A 16,115-nucleotide genomic window follows, 5' to 3' on the forward strand; every position below is an offset into this window, starting at 1 on the left:
TTCTAACTCTCCCTCACTAAAGTCCCTTTGCCAGACAGCCAGCCATCGAGTAACCAGGCTACCAAGCCAGTCCGCCTGCCTGCCTGCCTGTCTGTCTCTTGCCTGCCAAGTCCCCTTTCCGTACTGCACTTTATTTAATGTATCGCACTGTACTTTGACTGGATCGTGTGTGCGTTAGACATTTAGACGTCGAGTGGTCTGTCCGTCCCGCTATTATGGTGGTTTGAGACACTTCACTGAATATTTTTCTACTGCGCGCTGTTATATGCTTTTACCAAGGACGTATAAGGATTCGAGGTACGCCGAGGAGCTGCTGAATTGACTTTTAAAAGACTCGCGCTTATCGTTCTCGTTATTATTTTCTCTACTTTTCGCATAAAGGAGCCTCCTGTTCTAAAGTACATGGAAATTGTTTTTCCGCCGATAAATGTTTCATGATCACAAGATTCCATTAACGGCGGCGGACTCTCGTACCCTCGACGACCGTTAAGTCTTCTTCTTCTTCTTCAAGGATGGACAATCACAATGAACCACAATGTGTTTTAGACTCGCGGAATGCATTACGATCGTAAATCTTTAAACCGAATCAAGATCTTTTTACGTGCGCTGACTTTCTTTTTCGTCACTTATATTCAATTTACTTGAACGGACTTTGCGGAATATTAAACGTCTTTGACGTACTTTCTAAATGTGAATCAGCGAAAAACACCAATTGACAGTCCATATTCACCGACATCACTGCTGGAACTATACCACTTATGTAACTTGAGTTTTTTTTTTCAGTGATTTTCTGAACCTACGTACTCCACGATTGTCGCTGATTTACATTTAGAGAGTATCTAAAGATTCTTTTGGTTGGTTCGAGAATTTTCTTTAATCCTGGGTAACTTTGCCATCGTTGAATAACTTACTTCTGTCCCTCTTTTGTAATTACTCGAAGGATAAGAATCTCGATTGTCCTACCACTTTGTGACTATTCTCTGCTGCGTAGATATTACGCGTATCCCGTCCGCGCTCCGTGCGCCCGTAGAATTTTGTTGTTACGGTTCGATGAGGAGCAAAACCGAGTCTGTCCACGTTTATTAGTCATATATCGATCCGTGACAAATTGAATGCTGAATATCAACTGTCATGATTCTTCCTGCTGATCGTTAGCGTTACCGTCATTCGATTAATCGCTCTGCGATTTATGCTAAATCGATACACTGATTTATTAACTACCAGTCTCATTTTATTCAAATAACCCATGACGAAGATCGAATCGCACGAAATACCAGACTACCGTATTAACGTAACTTCGCCAGTGGCAAATATCAGAATTCAATAAAGAATATTTGAAATTTCTCCCGAAAGTCACTAGGGACTAGAAAAAGTAACTAGACACACAAGAATACACTCTCGATGAATATTCGGGCGAATATTCTGCAAAGCTGCGAACTCTTGGTACACTAACTTTAGTCGTTGAGGATTCACGTAGAAACTCGGTCTCCCATTTGATTTGTCGATATATCCAATCTCTTCGGGATCTTTGTTCTAACAGATCGCGATCACTAGATTCGAGCTCCAGGTAACTCGAACGGTATTATCCCGTTGGTGCATCGTTAACCTCGTGTAACGGTCACACCAGTTACCGATGAATGATTTACAGCCCGAAAAATATCACTGCCGCCAGATTATACTCTTAGATAACACCGAGGTAGACTTACGCAATCGTAAATGCGTGATCGAGAATATCTTTTTTACCATTCGACTTACAACGGACCATAACCGTGATTTACTTGTTTGAAATGATATTCTTTCCGCCGTATATATGTATATCGTTCTCACGTTAAGGCTATGTGCACATGTGGCGACTTTGCCCGCTCGTCCGTAAGGCAGTCTTATTGCGCCCTTGAGAAGTTAGCCTTTGTCTTATCACACTCGCTCGCGCAGGTTCTAGCCTTGACTCCCGGCGCTGCCTCTATTAACTTTCCTGCGAAACTTGACTCGCGCGCGTTATCCATCGCGGAATGGATGGTCCGCTCGGAGAGCTCGTTAAATCTCGTGATATTTAACCCAATGACTTTACCGTGAATATTTATAATTTACACTGTACGCCCATCGCTATTCATTTTAAATGACGTTTAACTTACTTCCGGTATTATAAACAGCTGTCAACGAGAGGCAGTCCTTGTTGAAAAAAACATTGCTGATACTGAAACGGGTGGACACAGAGTATGCATTGTTTTCGTCAGTTGCCGGCTTGCAATAATTTCACGGTCCAATATATCCTTGATGGTTTCCGTGTATTTCTATACGACGTTCCTCGAATATTTCACTGCTCGTGAAAGAATTGCACAGTAACAGATTACGGTTATCGTATATAAATATCCGAGTATAACAGGAAAATGAAATGTTTTTTTGTCATTTATTTTTGTGCGGTAAACCACGATACGACTTGTTTGTGCGCGATTTATTGCTTATTGCCACGTAATTATTGCTCGACGGATTTTTCAGGCAGTCACGGACGCCGAATTCCCAATGACAATGTAAAAGAAGTAACGACGTAGGTGCAGTCGAAATGTATTTACGATGCTCATCGGGCCTGACCGATTATGGAATCAAATATTTCACCAAACTTTTCAAGGAAACCCATTCACGCATAGCTCCTTCCATTCATCCTGGCCTAGACACATAAATAATATTCAGATCACTCGGCAACTTGACCTCAGCCTGCTTCGCAACTGACAGCACGTGCCACACCGGCTTCGTCCAATAGGAACAAACTATACTCGTTTAAGGTCCCGGAATTGCCTTTTTCGTAGCCGTTAATTCGTCTCGGCAGCCCAACTCCTTTCAGGCCGACTTTCCAAAGCGACCGCGTACTCTGAAGTTCGCGTTAGGTCACACTCGAAATATCGATAACGAGATACGCACCAAGGGATTCTCAATTTGATCGACACGGTCAAGGAGCATTTCTAAATACTTATAACAACGAAACACGGAAACGTCACTGCGGCATTATAAACGCGTAAATCGTTACGCGGCAGCCACAAGTCGACGCGTATACATATGTAGGTCATTTTTCCTTCTAATCTCAAGCCGTGTCGTATCCCACGTCGATATGGATCTGACCTTAATAATTCTAACGCAATTCGTATTACCTACAGTACAACTAGACGCCCTGCCGGGAAACTTTATCGCATCGCACATCTTATACGGACTCGAATCGCCCGATACACTCCAGTCCATGGAGCGAATACCGATTACATAAGTCACGGCTCTCAGCTGACGATCTGTTGTCATTCGAGACTTTCTTTCACCCGCGGTCGCTGCACGTAGTCTACTACTTAATTCACGACTAACCGACTCCGTATCCGTTTCTTCCATCGTAGCGTCTACGTTACTCGTTGCCGGTAAAGCAGCGTGCCTCCTCCTACTTCGACCAGAATCGTCATCACGGCTGGTCTTGCACGCGCAACCTCGTACGTCTTTCCAATATACCCAGAGCGTGTCTTAGGTGCATCAACTGTTGACGTTGCTTCGCGGTGGAGGAGAGTCGATATCAGGAATCGTAATCGTTACGACTGATCGTCACGTTACCCGATCCGAACGATCTTTGGAGTTGAAGCTTTATGAGGACGACGTTATATACATGTATATCTGGCTGATGTAGAATTATTGCCAGGCCTGTGCCAATGGGAGGTACCGAACTGGGACAGTGCAGATTCCCGGATCGATTTGGCAAGCTCGCGAAAGTCGATACGGAAATGCAGAATCATCCTCAACGGCTGGAGCGACGATCGTCGCGATTCGAACTCGAGCACGGCGAGTATACCTGGTTCGCGGAAACTTATCGCCAAGCCTGTGCCAATAGGAAGGACCGAACTGGGACAGAACTGATTCCCGGGCCGATTTGGCAAGCCCCCTACCGCAGGTACTATAATTACGAGGTTTCAGAGGAGTATAGGTAGTTTTCACTTAACTTCATCGTTTTCACCGACAGCAGCTACGTTCTACTTTCCCCTGGACGACCCAGTGACGCCTCCATTACCATCTATACACTCTCGATCTGACTGTCTCCTTCTTTCTTCCGCTCTCGACTATCCTGTCCAGATCATCGGGCTTACCCGTTGCGACGCTACCGAAGCGGATTCCGAACGTTATGACTCTTTACAACGTTCTACCTACAGATACGTAGCTCCGACGCTTTACGATGTAGTTTCATTATATTTTCGATCAGTGACCAAGACGTCGAGTCGTTTCGTGTCGATGCCAGATCCCGATACGAGATATCACGTACTTGAATAATAATCCAATAGTCTGTAGGTTTCCTGCCTGATTCTCACGAAGTCGCAGCGCCTAGAGCTCAGCTCGAGCAATCGCTAAGGTACAACGTTGAACGTGGATGTACAGAGCGTGTAGAAGTGAAAGTCAGACGTCAGAGAGCTTGAGCGAGAGGGGAGAAACCGTTCGAAGCGTGTCAGATTATTAGTGGATAACGTTTGTGAGTGAACGTACGGAGAAAGAGCTATGCATATACATATACATACATAGGGAGAGAGAGAGAGAGAGAGAGATCGCTTAAAAGTGACATTGTAAAAATGGAGATACAGACTTTTACTAAGCTTTTTGCAAAATACCCGGTGAAACATTCGCCACGGCTGGTGATCGCGGAAACGAGATGTGCTCTCTCGTGGCGGCTTACCGTAACGCGTTTGTTTCTTCATATCGTGCCCACGCGACTTTCCTCGGGAATACAAGAGACCGCGTTACGCAAGAAAATACCGCGGTTGCTCTCACCTTCGAGATTCTCCATGAGAACTGCTCCAGCTGTACTCCGCGTACGCTACGTCAAATTCAGTACTGGTCTCGTCAAATAGTTTAGCGTTTGTCTTCGATTAAATTGCGCTCATGCATATAGACTATAGTGAAACGGATAAGTATAGAGCTGCTCTCACCGAAATGTATAGTGCAGGTATCACGATGAATAATACGTTAAACTATATACACCTATCAAGTGGATATTCGGGATCCACATAGTTCATGGCGTTACGTTACTTCAGCAATGTTATCCCATCCGAACTCCAATTACCGTGCTCCATTTTCGCCCCCTCGGTTGCGACACGGAAGCCTTCTCGGAAGCAGCTAAATACTCTTATATTCTGAACGTAGCGTCCACCTAGCAGCTCTTCACATTCGTTATGGTCGATGGGACGCGCGTGGAATCGACTTCACAGATGTGCTTCGTTTGGGCCCTTTTCTCTCTACAGCGGTTAGGCCAAGTCGTGGGGGCAGACTCGAGGATGATGACGATGCGATAGGCATTCTGAAGGCGGTTTAGAGCGGAAAGGGAATTGGACGGTCAGATGGGAGATGGGTAGTAGTAGTGGTGCTGGTGATGGTGGGCTGGTACGCTTTGGCTGGCTGAACACAGCAGGTCCGATGAACCTGGGGGGCTAATGTACTCGACGATAGTCAGTGGTTCCGTACCGTACTTGGCGCACGTGAGCTTCCATCGCATGCCCTGCATACCCTTCTTTTACGTTTATTTCTCCTCTGTCCTGCCTCTCTCGCACCTTCTCCCTCCTTTCTCTTCAGCGACTCCTTACTTTGTCTCATCTCGCTTCCCAGATTTCGAACACCGACTTGCTCTCTTCTGCGATCGGTCCTGGGTTCAGGATGGGTTGATCAACTGTCGATGACCTCCACCGTTTGGTACTCGCATCGCGTAACTGTCTGTACCAACAAAGAAGGTTCCACCTCGTAGATCCTCGTAGTCCCCATGGGAATGAGAATGTCCGAGGTGGACGGGCTTGACTGTAGATTCATTTTTCACGCTACTAATAAAATACTAATAATTGTACATACTCGGCCTAAGCAGCTGCGACTCGCGAATCAAAGACTTGCTGATTGGTTTTGGTCGCTTCTTCGCTCATGCTCTCACTACGGGGTTCATCCAACTAACTCAGCTAACTTTTTTTTTTTTAATTTTACTTATCTCGTACACAAGCGCGTCTGACTCATTTTAACGGAAGTGTCTTCTTGGATGTTTCAGACTTGCGGTGAGCGACTGTGCGCCTCAGACGTCGCGAGTCAGCTCCAACTTGCATAGCAGCAGTAGCATGGCGGTGAGCCGTGTCCCGAGCCCCCCGCCACCGGAAGTAAACACTCCCGTTGCTGAAAACTGGTGTTACACACAGGTACGTACGACTTATGTGATCCTGCTTATTCGTCACGAGAGATGACTGGTAATTCTGGACCGAAACCTGTTCGCGAGGCAAGGACGCGCGACGACGGTTGCACTGGCGAACGCCTCACGGTAGCTACGTTAAGCCTGGACTAGGATCATGAGGCGGCTTCCGTCGTCGGCGTCGTCCTCGAGCGGACATTAGACATCTACCCGGATGTGTAGGACGCATGTAACAAAAGTTGATGCCGATCGTCCATGCCTATGTCCCGAAGAGATACATGGACTTTTATTGGTCTAACCGGATATGCGTGTACATGCTAGCGTCTTGAGAGTCACAGTCTTCGATCATCCGGCCCGTAAATAAATCGGTAAATTGCAATGCGAATTGTTTTAGAGAAATCAACGAGTACGTGGATTAGAGAACATGAAAGAAAAAAATGTTCCGTCTACGGTTGTATCTCTGCAGAGGGGCAGAAGAAGGTACGTGACGTCTAAGCTTTGCTGTGCGTGAGAGCACGCTCCTGGTGCTCTGGATCTATTTTTACTACTCACTCCCTTCTGAAGTGAACGACCTGCAACTAGATATCTTGCGCTCCACCATGCCATTCCACTCTTCGTTGTCTGATACACTTGCATGGAATATTTAGTAACGCTGCCCGTCGATAGCTCGACTCAGGGAAATTGTTCCCTGGTCTCCTGGAAGGACTTTGCTGAGTACATTCTATCTTTCCTTTGTCACCGACTGACGTCCTTATCTGGTCCTTCTCGCGGATCGATGCTTCCCAATCAACTTGGCGAACGACTGCTTCGCCAGGAGCAAACTCTTTTGGTATTTACTTAGAGTTTGATTATTGGAACGTATCGCGGATGAAAATTTTCCAATAGGAAGCGGATACTATTCTGTGATGCGATTACGGACTTCCGGGGTGTACCGAAGACTTGCCGGATTCATACGTTCATAATGAGTCCTTGGGGAGGTGCATCCTAGGACGCGGAAAGAAAAAGAGAAACAGGGAAGAGAAAAGTCTTCGACGCTTGGGGAATCGTGGGAGTTCGGAAGACGGATCGTGGAAAGTAATGCTCGGGAGCCTTGGGCCGATACGTGTCTCCCGATGTCGAAATACGTTTCCCACCGATTATCTATGGTGTCCATGTTGCACCGAGGTTCACGGAGCAATGGCTGTGTAACTATTTTCTCTCCTCTCTCTCTTCCTTTCACTTAACACAGCGCGCTCTCTTGCCGTAACGAAATGCTGGCCGCATACCGATCTTTGTTTGATTATGATAACGAGAACAGCGAACCAGGAAATTACGTTTGCTCGTAGTCTATTACGTTACCATAATTGCATCACTCGGTCGCAATTCGCAATCGCGAAAGCAGGTTACCAGCAGTGACTGATATGTCCCTAATCGAAGGAAGACCTCAAGTAAGGCAGTTCTCGAGTTTTAGGTCAAGAAACTATGATTCGTCAATACGCGATACATATACACCCACAATATAAACACAATGAAAAGAATCGGCGGCGCTCCGTTGCCAACGTAAAAAACAAAGCCATAGAAATCGGCTGACCAGGGAGACTCCTCGAATGTCATTCCCTTGACAGCCGTTCCCAGAGAACGTTTACGATGAACGCGTGAACCGTGCCGAGTGCGTTGCCCTCTCGTAGTTCTTCCGGGCGCCTGGACGATTGCTGCTCGGTTCCCAGAAACATGGGTTCCGGACTACAAGAATCGGAGGGCATAGCTGTTACGGGGCAGCTGAGGATTCTCTCCACCGAATCGAAAGCCAATCCGTGCTCTAGTTCACTCTCGCGATAGTCTTCGAGTTCGACGTGTGATCTTGCCTCGGAGTGGACGGTCACAAGAGTGGAGCGCGCACCAGGTACAGCGGCGTCCGAGGGCCGTGTTCCATCGTCAACGAGACGATAGCTCCGGCTGCTCCGGCCAGGCTTTAGAGCGTGAGCTTTCCTGAGACTCGAGAATGCGCCTCGCCAGGCCATTCGAGCTTCAGTGCATGGTCGTACCCACGTAATAGAGTTTAAAGCCCCGTCCACAACCGCGTCGCTGGCGTGCGTAGTGTCATTGTCCCGCGGTGGCCGAGCCAGTGAGCCAGCCCGTGAAGAAGCGGAGCCAGTGAACGAGCCAGTAAGAAGGAACTCCATATCCGTAGTATTCTCAGCCGCAGTTTCGCTCTCAGCTAGCCAGTTCACTTCATTCGTATTGCGTTCCTTCGCCCGTTGACAAGACACGTGGTGCGGACCCTCCGTGTACACGCGTCATATACCAATCGTGAAACGTGCATCGTGCTTCTCTCTTGGCGGAAGTGTAACGGCTGGTGCTTGAACCCGGTCCGTCCATAGACGGAGCACACCGCGAGAGGATGATTCAAGGCCGATTGGCGTGGTTGGTGACGACGAGTTGAACGACTCGTCGGGCGTCGACCGCTCCTCGACCGGAGCGTAGACCTCTAGGTCCCTCCGCCACCTGTGTGTACCGACTGCGAATACACCTGGATATTCTTTCACATCGACGCAGAGAACTCTACCAACCCGACAACGTGCTCTAACCGCGAGGGCTCATCTATCCTCGACCTCTGCTCTGACAAAGTGCGTGTATGCCATGAGAATAGCATCATCCCCCGCACGCTGTGACCTTCCGTTTCTCCAGTTGGTAATAAATTTATAAGAATTATATCACATTTCTGTATACAGTACGCTTATACGAGGATACACCTAACCCGTCGATCCCTTTCAACTATTCCAGTCACTGTTCGAGCCCCCGACTGTAGTTACTAGGACGTGACGCAATTTCAGCTTCTAGCCTCTCTGGAGGAGTAGCAATACCATACTCACTGGCATCTGTCCCTAGGGAATTAACGTGTCTCGATGGAAACTCGCTGGAGCTACGGAGAGCCGATCGCCGATAACGGCTTTTATTTTCGCGCGAAAGCTCCCGGAGACTCGCTGGGAATATCAAGCAATAAGCCTGGTCCCTCCGACGGATACACGGACGATACACGCGGAATCTCATTTGAACGCAAAAAGTATGGCCGATGCGATTACCCCAGCTGCGTTCATTGAACTCAACCCGTACCCGATCCTACGCGGAACCTTCAGCCTCGGTCTTTCCGATTTGTGAATCTTAATCCGACGCGGACATCCCTTCGTTACGTGGCGCGAAGGCGTAACGCGAGAATCGATACGACGGAATCTTTATTCAAAATCACCGTATTCGATTACGTCACTTTCACGATTAGAACCCGATCTAGGCTTACGGGTATTTATACATTGTGTCCGCCATACTTGACGCGATGATTATATCTTGAGGTTCTAACCTAACCTTGCTGCCAGTGCACGCGGATGCTTTTGAAATCCTAATTACATGGAAGATCCAGGATTCACGTGGTCCGTAACACTCGCAATCTATTTTCCCCGATCCTCACGTACACTTAATCTCCCTTGGTATTTACGAGACACGCGTGAGACAGTCGTCTCTTGCACTCGTTAGATCGGTTAATTCGAAAATAGAGTGGCACTAATTAGCGCCTGAGACGTTGTGCTCTCGTCGCAGTGTTATATAGGAGAAAGTGCACAAGACTCAATATCCCAGAGACGATATGTATGCTTCGGAATAGGAGGAAAAAGTATAGTACTCGATCGAGTCGGTTCGACGATTTAACGATCTGACCAAGATAATATGCGCGTGTGTGTGTGTGTGTATATATATATATACAAGTTTTCATATAGTAATTCATGACATGCGATTTCCAGACAAAATTAATTTACGGTGATTAATATAGAAAGTATTATGGACATCTATTCTATTTGGGAGCTGTTCGGTGCCAACGATCCTACGAAGATGATCATTCGACTAAACTTCCCACTAGCATCCAACAGTAGTAATCGTATCTCGGTTCCATAAAACCATCATGGTTAATATCCCAATGGAGAAATGGCTTCCCGGTACAATCAATGCATGGACTTTCACTCGACTCTCGGAGTCCCTGGCGAAGCCCTTCGCATACCAAAGGTATTTCTCGTTAAGCACGGGGACGGATAGACCTTGCGTTTCAAAAGAGCGTTCAAAGATGACAGGAACTCTCTGAGTACTCCCGGTATTCAATAGCAAATGGCCCTCGTGGAGTTTCGAGGTTAGCACCTAGCATTTAAGAGACTGTCTTAGGGATCTCGAGGATGACTTCGCTATAGGCACACGATGTCGTTTAGTAAAGTTTGGAATCATCGATGACGTCACGAAAACCCGCGAGGTTAATTCAATTCTTGGGGACCCTGAGACGGGGTAGGGCATTGACTCGATTGCCTTGACGTTATGCAACCCACGCGTCGTTACGTTCGATTAGCAATATCGTCAGTGATAAGACTCCGGTTGTGCGTATTCGTCGTTCAAGACGCGTTTCCATCGGTGGTGGTAACAGTGAGTTCCATCGTCTTCGTCGCCGCGATTGTCTTCCGTCTAGTTCGGTTCACCAAACAAAATAGACAAATAGATTTGGCGCTGGGCTTCGTTCCGTTCGCCAAGGTCGGGCGAGCTAGTGACGTCAGGGAGCGTTGACTCCTAGGGGGGCTCGACCTCGTGTACTCCTTTCCTCTCCGCCTTACTATCTTTACTCCTACTTCGCCACCTTTGCCGGCCTCTCCTCCTTGGTACTCCCTCCTACGACCCTCGTCCTTCTGGAAGCTGGACTCATCTCTCAAAACTTACCTGGATCATCTTATCGTTCGGAGGATCATCAGCCTCCGGGCTTCCTTCGTCGTTCTTGGATCGAGAGGGGGGCTTTGTTTTTTAGCCACTGGAGACATTGGCCTTGGACCTCCCGTGCGTGTAGGGCTTGTGGACTTGAGTAATTTCTCTCTGAAGCTGAGTTTGCTTCTGAAAATATCCACCTGTGACCTTCCGCTTAAATAACTCGGAATCTTATCGTCCGGTCAGCGTCACGAAGTTAACGCGTGATTCGACGAGGGCAATGACTTTTTTTTTTAAGTGTTATAACTCACTGTTAACATTGACTCTCTTGGATTACCGTCCATCTCCGTATGAAGTATTTTTATCGACCCGATCGGCGAGCCGTTACGTGTCTTCTTGGTAGGCCTTGTTTTTTCTATTACTCCAGAGTAAGACGAAACGCTTGGGATCTCCTGTCGATTATGCGATTTCGTCGGCTGTACCGTTAAGTTTTCTTTCCCTGTCATTCTTCCGTCTATTTCTCGGGCGCTGCCTCCCTCTGCCTCTCTTTTCCCTTCGTCGTAGACACTGCTTAAGAAGAGTACGCATAGAGGCTATTTGCTCTGACCCTGACTCGCTAGCATGTACACGCGTGGCACGATGACGCTCTACTGCGCAGTCTTTTTTTTTCAAGGTTAGATACAAATTTATCTCATCGATCGGGACACATTTTCGAAGATTGGAAAGCTGGTGGAGCAGCTGAACAATTTTTCGTTTAATTCGGTCCCATTGGGTCTGGATACACGCTGTCCTCGTGGACGTTTGGCCTCGACTTTAATTTAATTAGATTATTTAATTAGAATAAGGTAGTCTCCACGAGACAAACTCTGACGTGGTGTCGCATTTGAAGGTCTTGTGTGCACAGGTGAAGGTGGTGAAGTTCAGCTACATGTGGACGATAAACAACTTCAGCTTTTGTCGCGAAGAAATGGGTGAGGTTCTCAAATCGTCCACATTCTCGGCAGGTGCCAACGATAAACTTAAATGGTAAGCTATACATCTTTTTTTTATCGTTTTTACGATTACATAACATTTTTTATGACATTCGACGCGTAAGAATGATCAGTGCGCCAGAACTGGCGTCGTAGAATTATGGTTAAATATGAATATCACGGTAGCATGAGTTCTTAGAGTCTGCGTATGAAATGATAACGCGTGGGGAATCACTTTCAGAACTTTCATTGAAACGGCCGCCGAACAAATAGATCGTTCTTCGTGCAGTTTAAAAATGTTATTTTTACTAAAATTCTTTGATCCTAAATTTTTTTTTTTTTTTTTTTTTTTTTTTTTTTTTTTTTTCGAGATTCTTACACGATCGAAGACTGTACCTTGACTTATCGTAAGAGTCACATGTTGATGTGAAAATATTTTGTTTCAGGTGCCTAAGAGTTAATCCTAAGGGTCTGGATGAGGAAAGTAAAGACTACTTGTCCCTGTACCTCCTTCTCGTTTCGTGCAACAAATCTGAAGTCAGAGCAAAGTTCAAATTTTCTATTCTTAACGCCAAAAGGGAAGAAACCAAAGCTATGGGTAAGTGTCTAATTATGGATAAGGTTTTGTGGCTAATCAAATAGATACGAAGTATTCGGCTTACTAACATTTGGGATATGGTTCTATTCTCTTTGTAGAAAGCCAACGAGCGTATAGGTTTGTCCAAGGGAAAGATTGGGGTTTTAAAAAGTTCATCAGAAGAGATTTCCTCCTGGACGAGGCCAATGGACTATTACCAGACGATAAACTCACGATATTCTGTGAGGTATATACCTTTGTATGTTTATTGTCACATTTATTTAATTACTGCCACGTAATGTGTGTATCCCAAGATCGCTAAAACGAACATCTATCCAATTTAGGTGAGTGTGGTGGCAGACAGTGTTAACATCTCTGGGCAGAGTAACACGATACAATTCAAAGTTCCGGAGTGCCGGTTACCCGACGATCTTGGGCTACTTTTTGAAAACCAAAAATTCAGCGACGTCACGCTTACGGTTTGTGGCAGGGAATTCCAGGCGCATAAAGCTATCCTTGCCGGTAATGTCAATTTTATTTATTTCTCTCCGATACCTGTCAGCTTCTTTGCCTGACATTCCTTGAAATTTCAATTCTAATGAAACGCATGTTTTTGTTCTTTCAGCACGAAGTCCTGTCTTCTCGGCCATGTTCGAACACGAAATGGAAGAACGGAAGCAGAACAGAGTAGACATAACCGATGTAGACCATGAAGTATTGAGAGAGATGTTACGGTTTATATACACCGGCAAGGCTGCGAATTTGGAGAAAATGGCGGACGACCTTCTAGCAGCGGCTGATAAGTACGCGCTCGAGAGGCTCAAAGTGATGTGCGAGGAAGCCCTGTGCACGAGTTTAGCCATCGAGAATGCGGCAGACATTCTCATCCTTGCCGATCTCCACAGTGCCGATCAACTAAAGGCACAGGCCATAGATTTCATCAATACGTAAGTTACAACACTTTATTACGAGTCTGGAACGTAACTCGCTATTAAAGTCTTTATTGCCTAGGCATCCGAAAAATCTCGACTGATCTCGGTACTCTGCTACGCACCAGCGAGCAATTCTCTTCTCGATCACTGACTGATATAGACTAATTTAGCGTCTGTCCGCGGGGAACACGCTTATACCTCTACCTTTATACCTCTAGAAGACATTGTATTTGTGACTCTGTGCCAAGTTAATCCGAGGATCGATGCAATAAAGCCTATTAAAACTACACTAACACCTTTTTTTCCTCTTACGAGTGTGTAGTGTTGTATTAACATTCCACAGCCTCATTTCACGGCCGTTCGAATATCCTTTGGATAATGATATTCTCCTCTGAAAAATACCCTATCTTCTGTTACTAGTATATCTGTTCCCTTTTAGTAGGCGAGTGACGAAAAAAAGTCCTAGCGTGTGAAAGGAATACCTCGCATAGTGGAATTAGTTCTCAGCGTTCTCTATTCATATTTTCTTTTCTTTCTAATCCCATTTATTTATTCCGTTAACGCTATATTGAGAGTCGTATTTTCGTTTGTCTATTTCTCAGCTCACAAAATATACAGAAGACGACAGGGTTAAACTTAACTAAATCTGCGAAGATGGGGGGGGGTTCCTAGAATTAAATATATTGCTACATAAATAATCTTGATGGTCGCAATTTGTATGTATTGCAGGCACGCAACGGACGTGATGGATACCGCTGGTTTTAAGTCGATGGTCAACTCCCATCCACACTTGATAGCGGAGGCTTTCCGCGCCCTGGCGACCCAGCAAATCCCACCGATCGGTCCACCACGAAAGCGGGTTAAGCAGAGCTGAAAGCAGTCGCCCCTAACACCGGGCACGACCACCACATCGCCTCCGCCTCTCTTACATCCCTCTTGACTCTGTGTACAGTGATCGATTAGTGCTAAATAAATGTTTCCTGGTGCGCCACCTTCTGGTCCACTTGAAACTGGTCAAAATGGCAACGATGACTATGACCACGACGATGACGACGATTACGACGATCACGACCATCACGACGATCATTAGACACAGCTACTAGGACGAAGCCATCGCGATGGAAGCTCCAAGAGAGTTACGGCCAGTAGGTTACGCGAGGGTGCGCCCACGCCATACTCTTGTGTTCAGTGAGTGTCGGTGGTAAGACTGTTACTGTACCAGCAGATAAACCACCTAGCTCGCCCACCTATAAAACAAAGCAAAAATGTGAAGAAGAAAAAAAAAACGAAAACAAGGAAAAAGTAATGGAAGATTTAAGGAACCACCCCACCCACGATTGCCGAAATCGCGACTCTGGATTTTGGAATCGAACTCGTCATTCGTCATGCGTCGACGTGTGTCTTTTGAGCACAGCAAGAGCAGGAGGATCATGTTTGTGAAATGCGCGTGTTCAACGGAAATTTCTGTTTATGTCAACGCCATTGTGTCTAGTGCTGAACTCCACTCCCGATCCCCTCAGCTCCCGTGTTCACACGGACGTTGTGCTCTGTGGAAATCAGTCTGTTATATCACTGATTTTCATTGCGGTTCTTTATTGCTGGGATCTGGAGTGGCTGGAACATCGCTGGACGAAAGTAACACCAGCAGCACAAACCGGAGGACCAAGAGACTAACGAAGCTCGCTAGTTGCCACGAACCAACAGAGAAGTTGTGATAGGCGTCCGCCAGACGATTAATATTTTGTTCCTTTGTCAACGGATCAAACAATGCCCCCCCGTTCCCCTATTTTCCCCTAATGGGGACAAATTGCTACGTGCGCATTGGGGGCTAGACACTTTGTTTATTACCGATAGTGATTTTTAATTGTATATGTCAAATTCTTCCAGCAACGGAGAAATGATTCTAGTTAGTGTTTTTTATGATCTCTTTCTCTCAATATGTATAACTATGATTACGATTACTATTAATGCTACGTAATCTGTGCCCTGTATTTTTGTATATTTTTTGTCTGCAGATCCCCCGGCACAGGTTCTCTTTTGTTCTCTTCTATCCTTTTGTTTCTCTACTATTTTTCTCCCTCCCTTTCCAACTATCGCGTAGTAGGTAAAATGATAGATTCGAATTATTATTGTATTAAATTTAGGGTTGTCCATAATTTATCGAGTTTTATGTTGATTATGAAAAATGTCTATCGTATTTGTACGCAGGAAACATACATTGAAAATGTTGCGAGTTGCATTTTGAGAACGACGATACGTTATTAGAGGATAATGAAGATAAACAAAAATTAAATGAAATGTATAAATAAACGTTAGTCAATTATAGTATGGAATATTAATCGTTTTGTGTAACTAATTATTAAATCGCAAAAAAACGTGTGGTGAATGAACTGAATTATGGGCAACCAGAGAACAACAATAATCATCGTTTAGTACTATTACTGGCTTCCCGTATCCTCCGACCTAGTTTTACCGAAACTCTTTTAAATATTAAATACCTACCATTACATTAACGATGACGAAGATTAATGCCATACATGTTCTGTGATAAGTCCATTATAATTACTGCAACTGTATCTCTGTTTTACCCCCAACGCACCTAACCGCACATTCATCCCTTAAAACGAACCCTCTGGTTCCATCGAGATCTCCACTACTCCTTACCAATCCCCACAGCCAGTGAAGTTATAATACATTTAGCAATGACCATTGCCCACGCACTCCCAAAGCTAGTGTTCGCCGCCCCCCCCCCCCCCACC

The 16,115-nt window shown here is 45.9% G+C and overlaps 1 protein-coding gene across 6 annotated transcripts in view; it reads left to right on the forward strand.

Annotated features, from left to right (window-relative positions):
* Positions 1-15,695, forward strand: part of LOC107272003 (protein roadkill) — a 60,907-nt gene extending 45,212 nt beyond the window's left edge. For 4 of the 6 annotated variants that reach the window (XM_025089540.1, XM_025089533.1, XM_025089527.1 and 1 more), the window contains exons 2-8: positions 6,038-6,182; positions 11,781-11,902; positions 12,294-12,445; positions 12,544-12,683; positions 12,769-12,946; positions 13,050-13,371; positions 14,086-14,230. In XM_025089540.1, the coding sequence (XP_024945308.1) occupies positions 6,105-6,182; positions 11,781-11,902; positions 12,294-12,445; positions 12,544-12,683; positions 12,769-12,946; positions 13,050-13,371; positions 14,086-14,230 (1,137 nt within the window). In that variant the 5' untranslated portion in view covers positions 6,038-6,104. Of the gene's footprint in view, positions 1-3,667; positions 3,917-6,037; positions 6,183-11,780; positions 11,903-12,293; positions 12,446-12,543; positions 12,684-12,768; positions 12,947-13,049; positions 13,372-14,085 lie in introns of all 6 variants that reach the window. The other 2 variants (XM_015748691.2, XM_015748700.2) reach the window with 2 other exon arrangements.
* The last annotated feature ends 420 nt before the right edge of the window (positions 15,696-16,115 follow it).

Source organism: Cephus cinctus, unplaced genomic scaffold, assembly GCF_000341935.2.
Source record: "Cephus cinctus unplaced genomic scaffold, Ccin1 Ccin1_scaffold0087, whole genome shotgun sequence".
NCBI lineage: Eukaryota > Metazoa > Arthropoda > Insecta > Hymenoptera > Cephidae > Cephus > Cephus cinctus.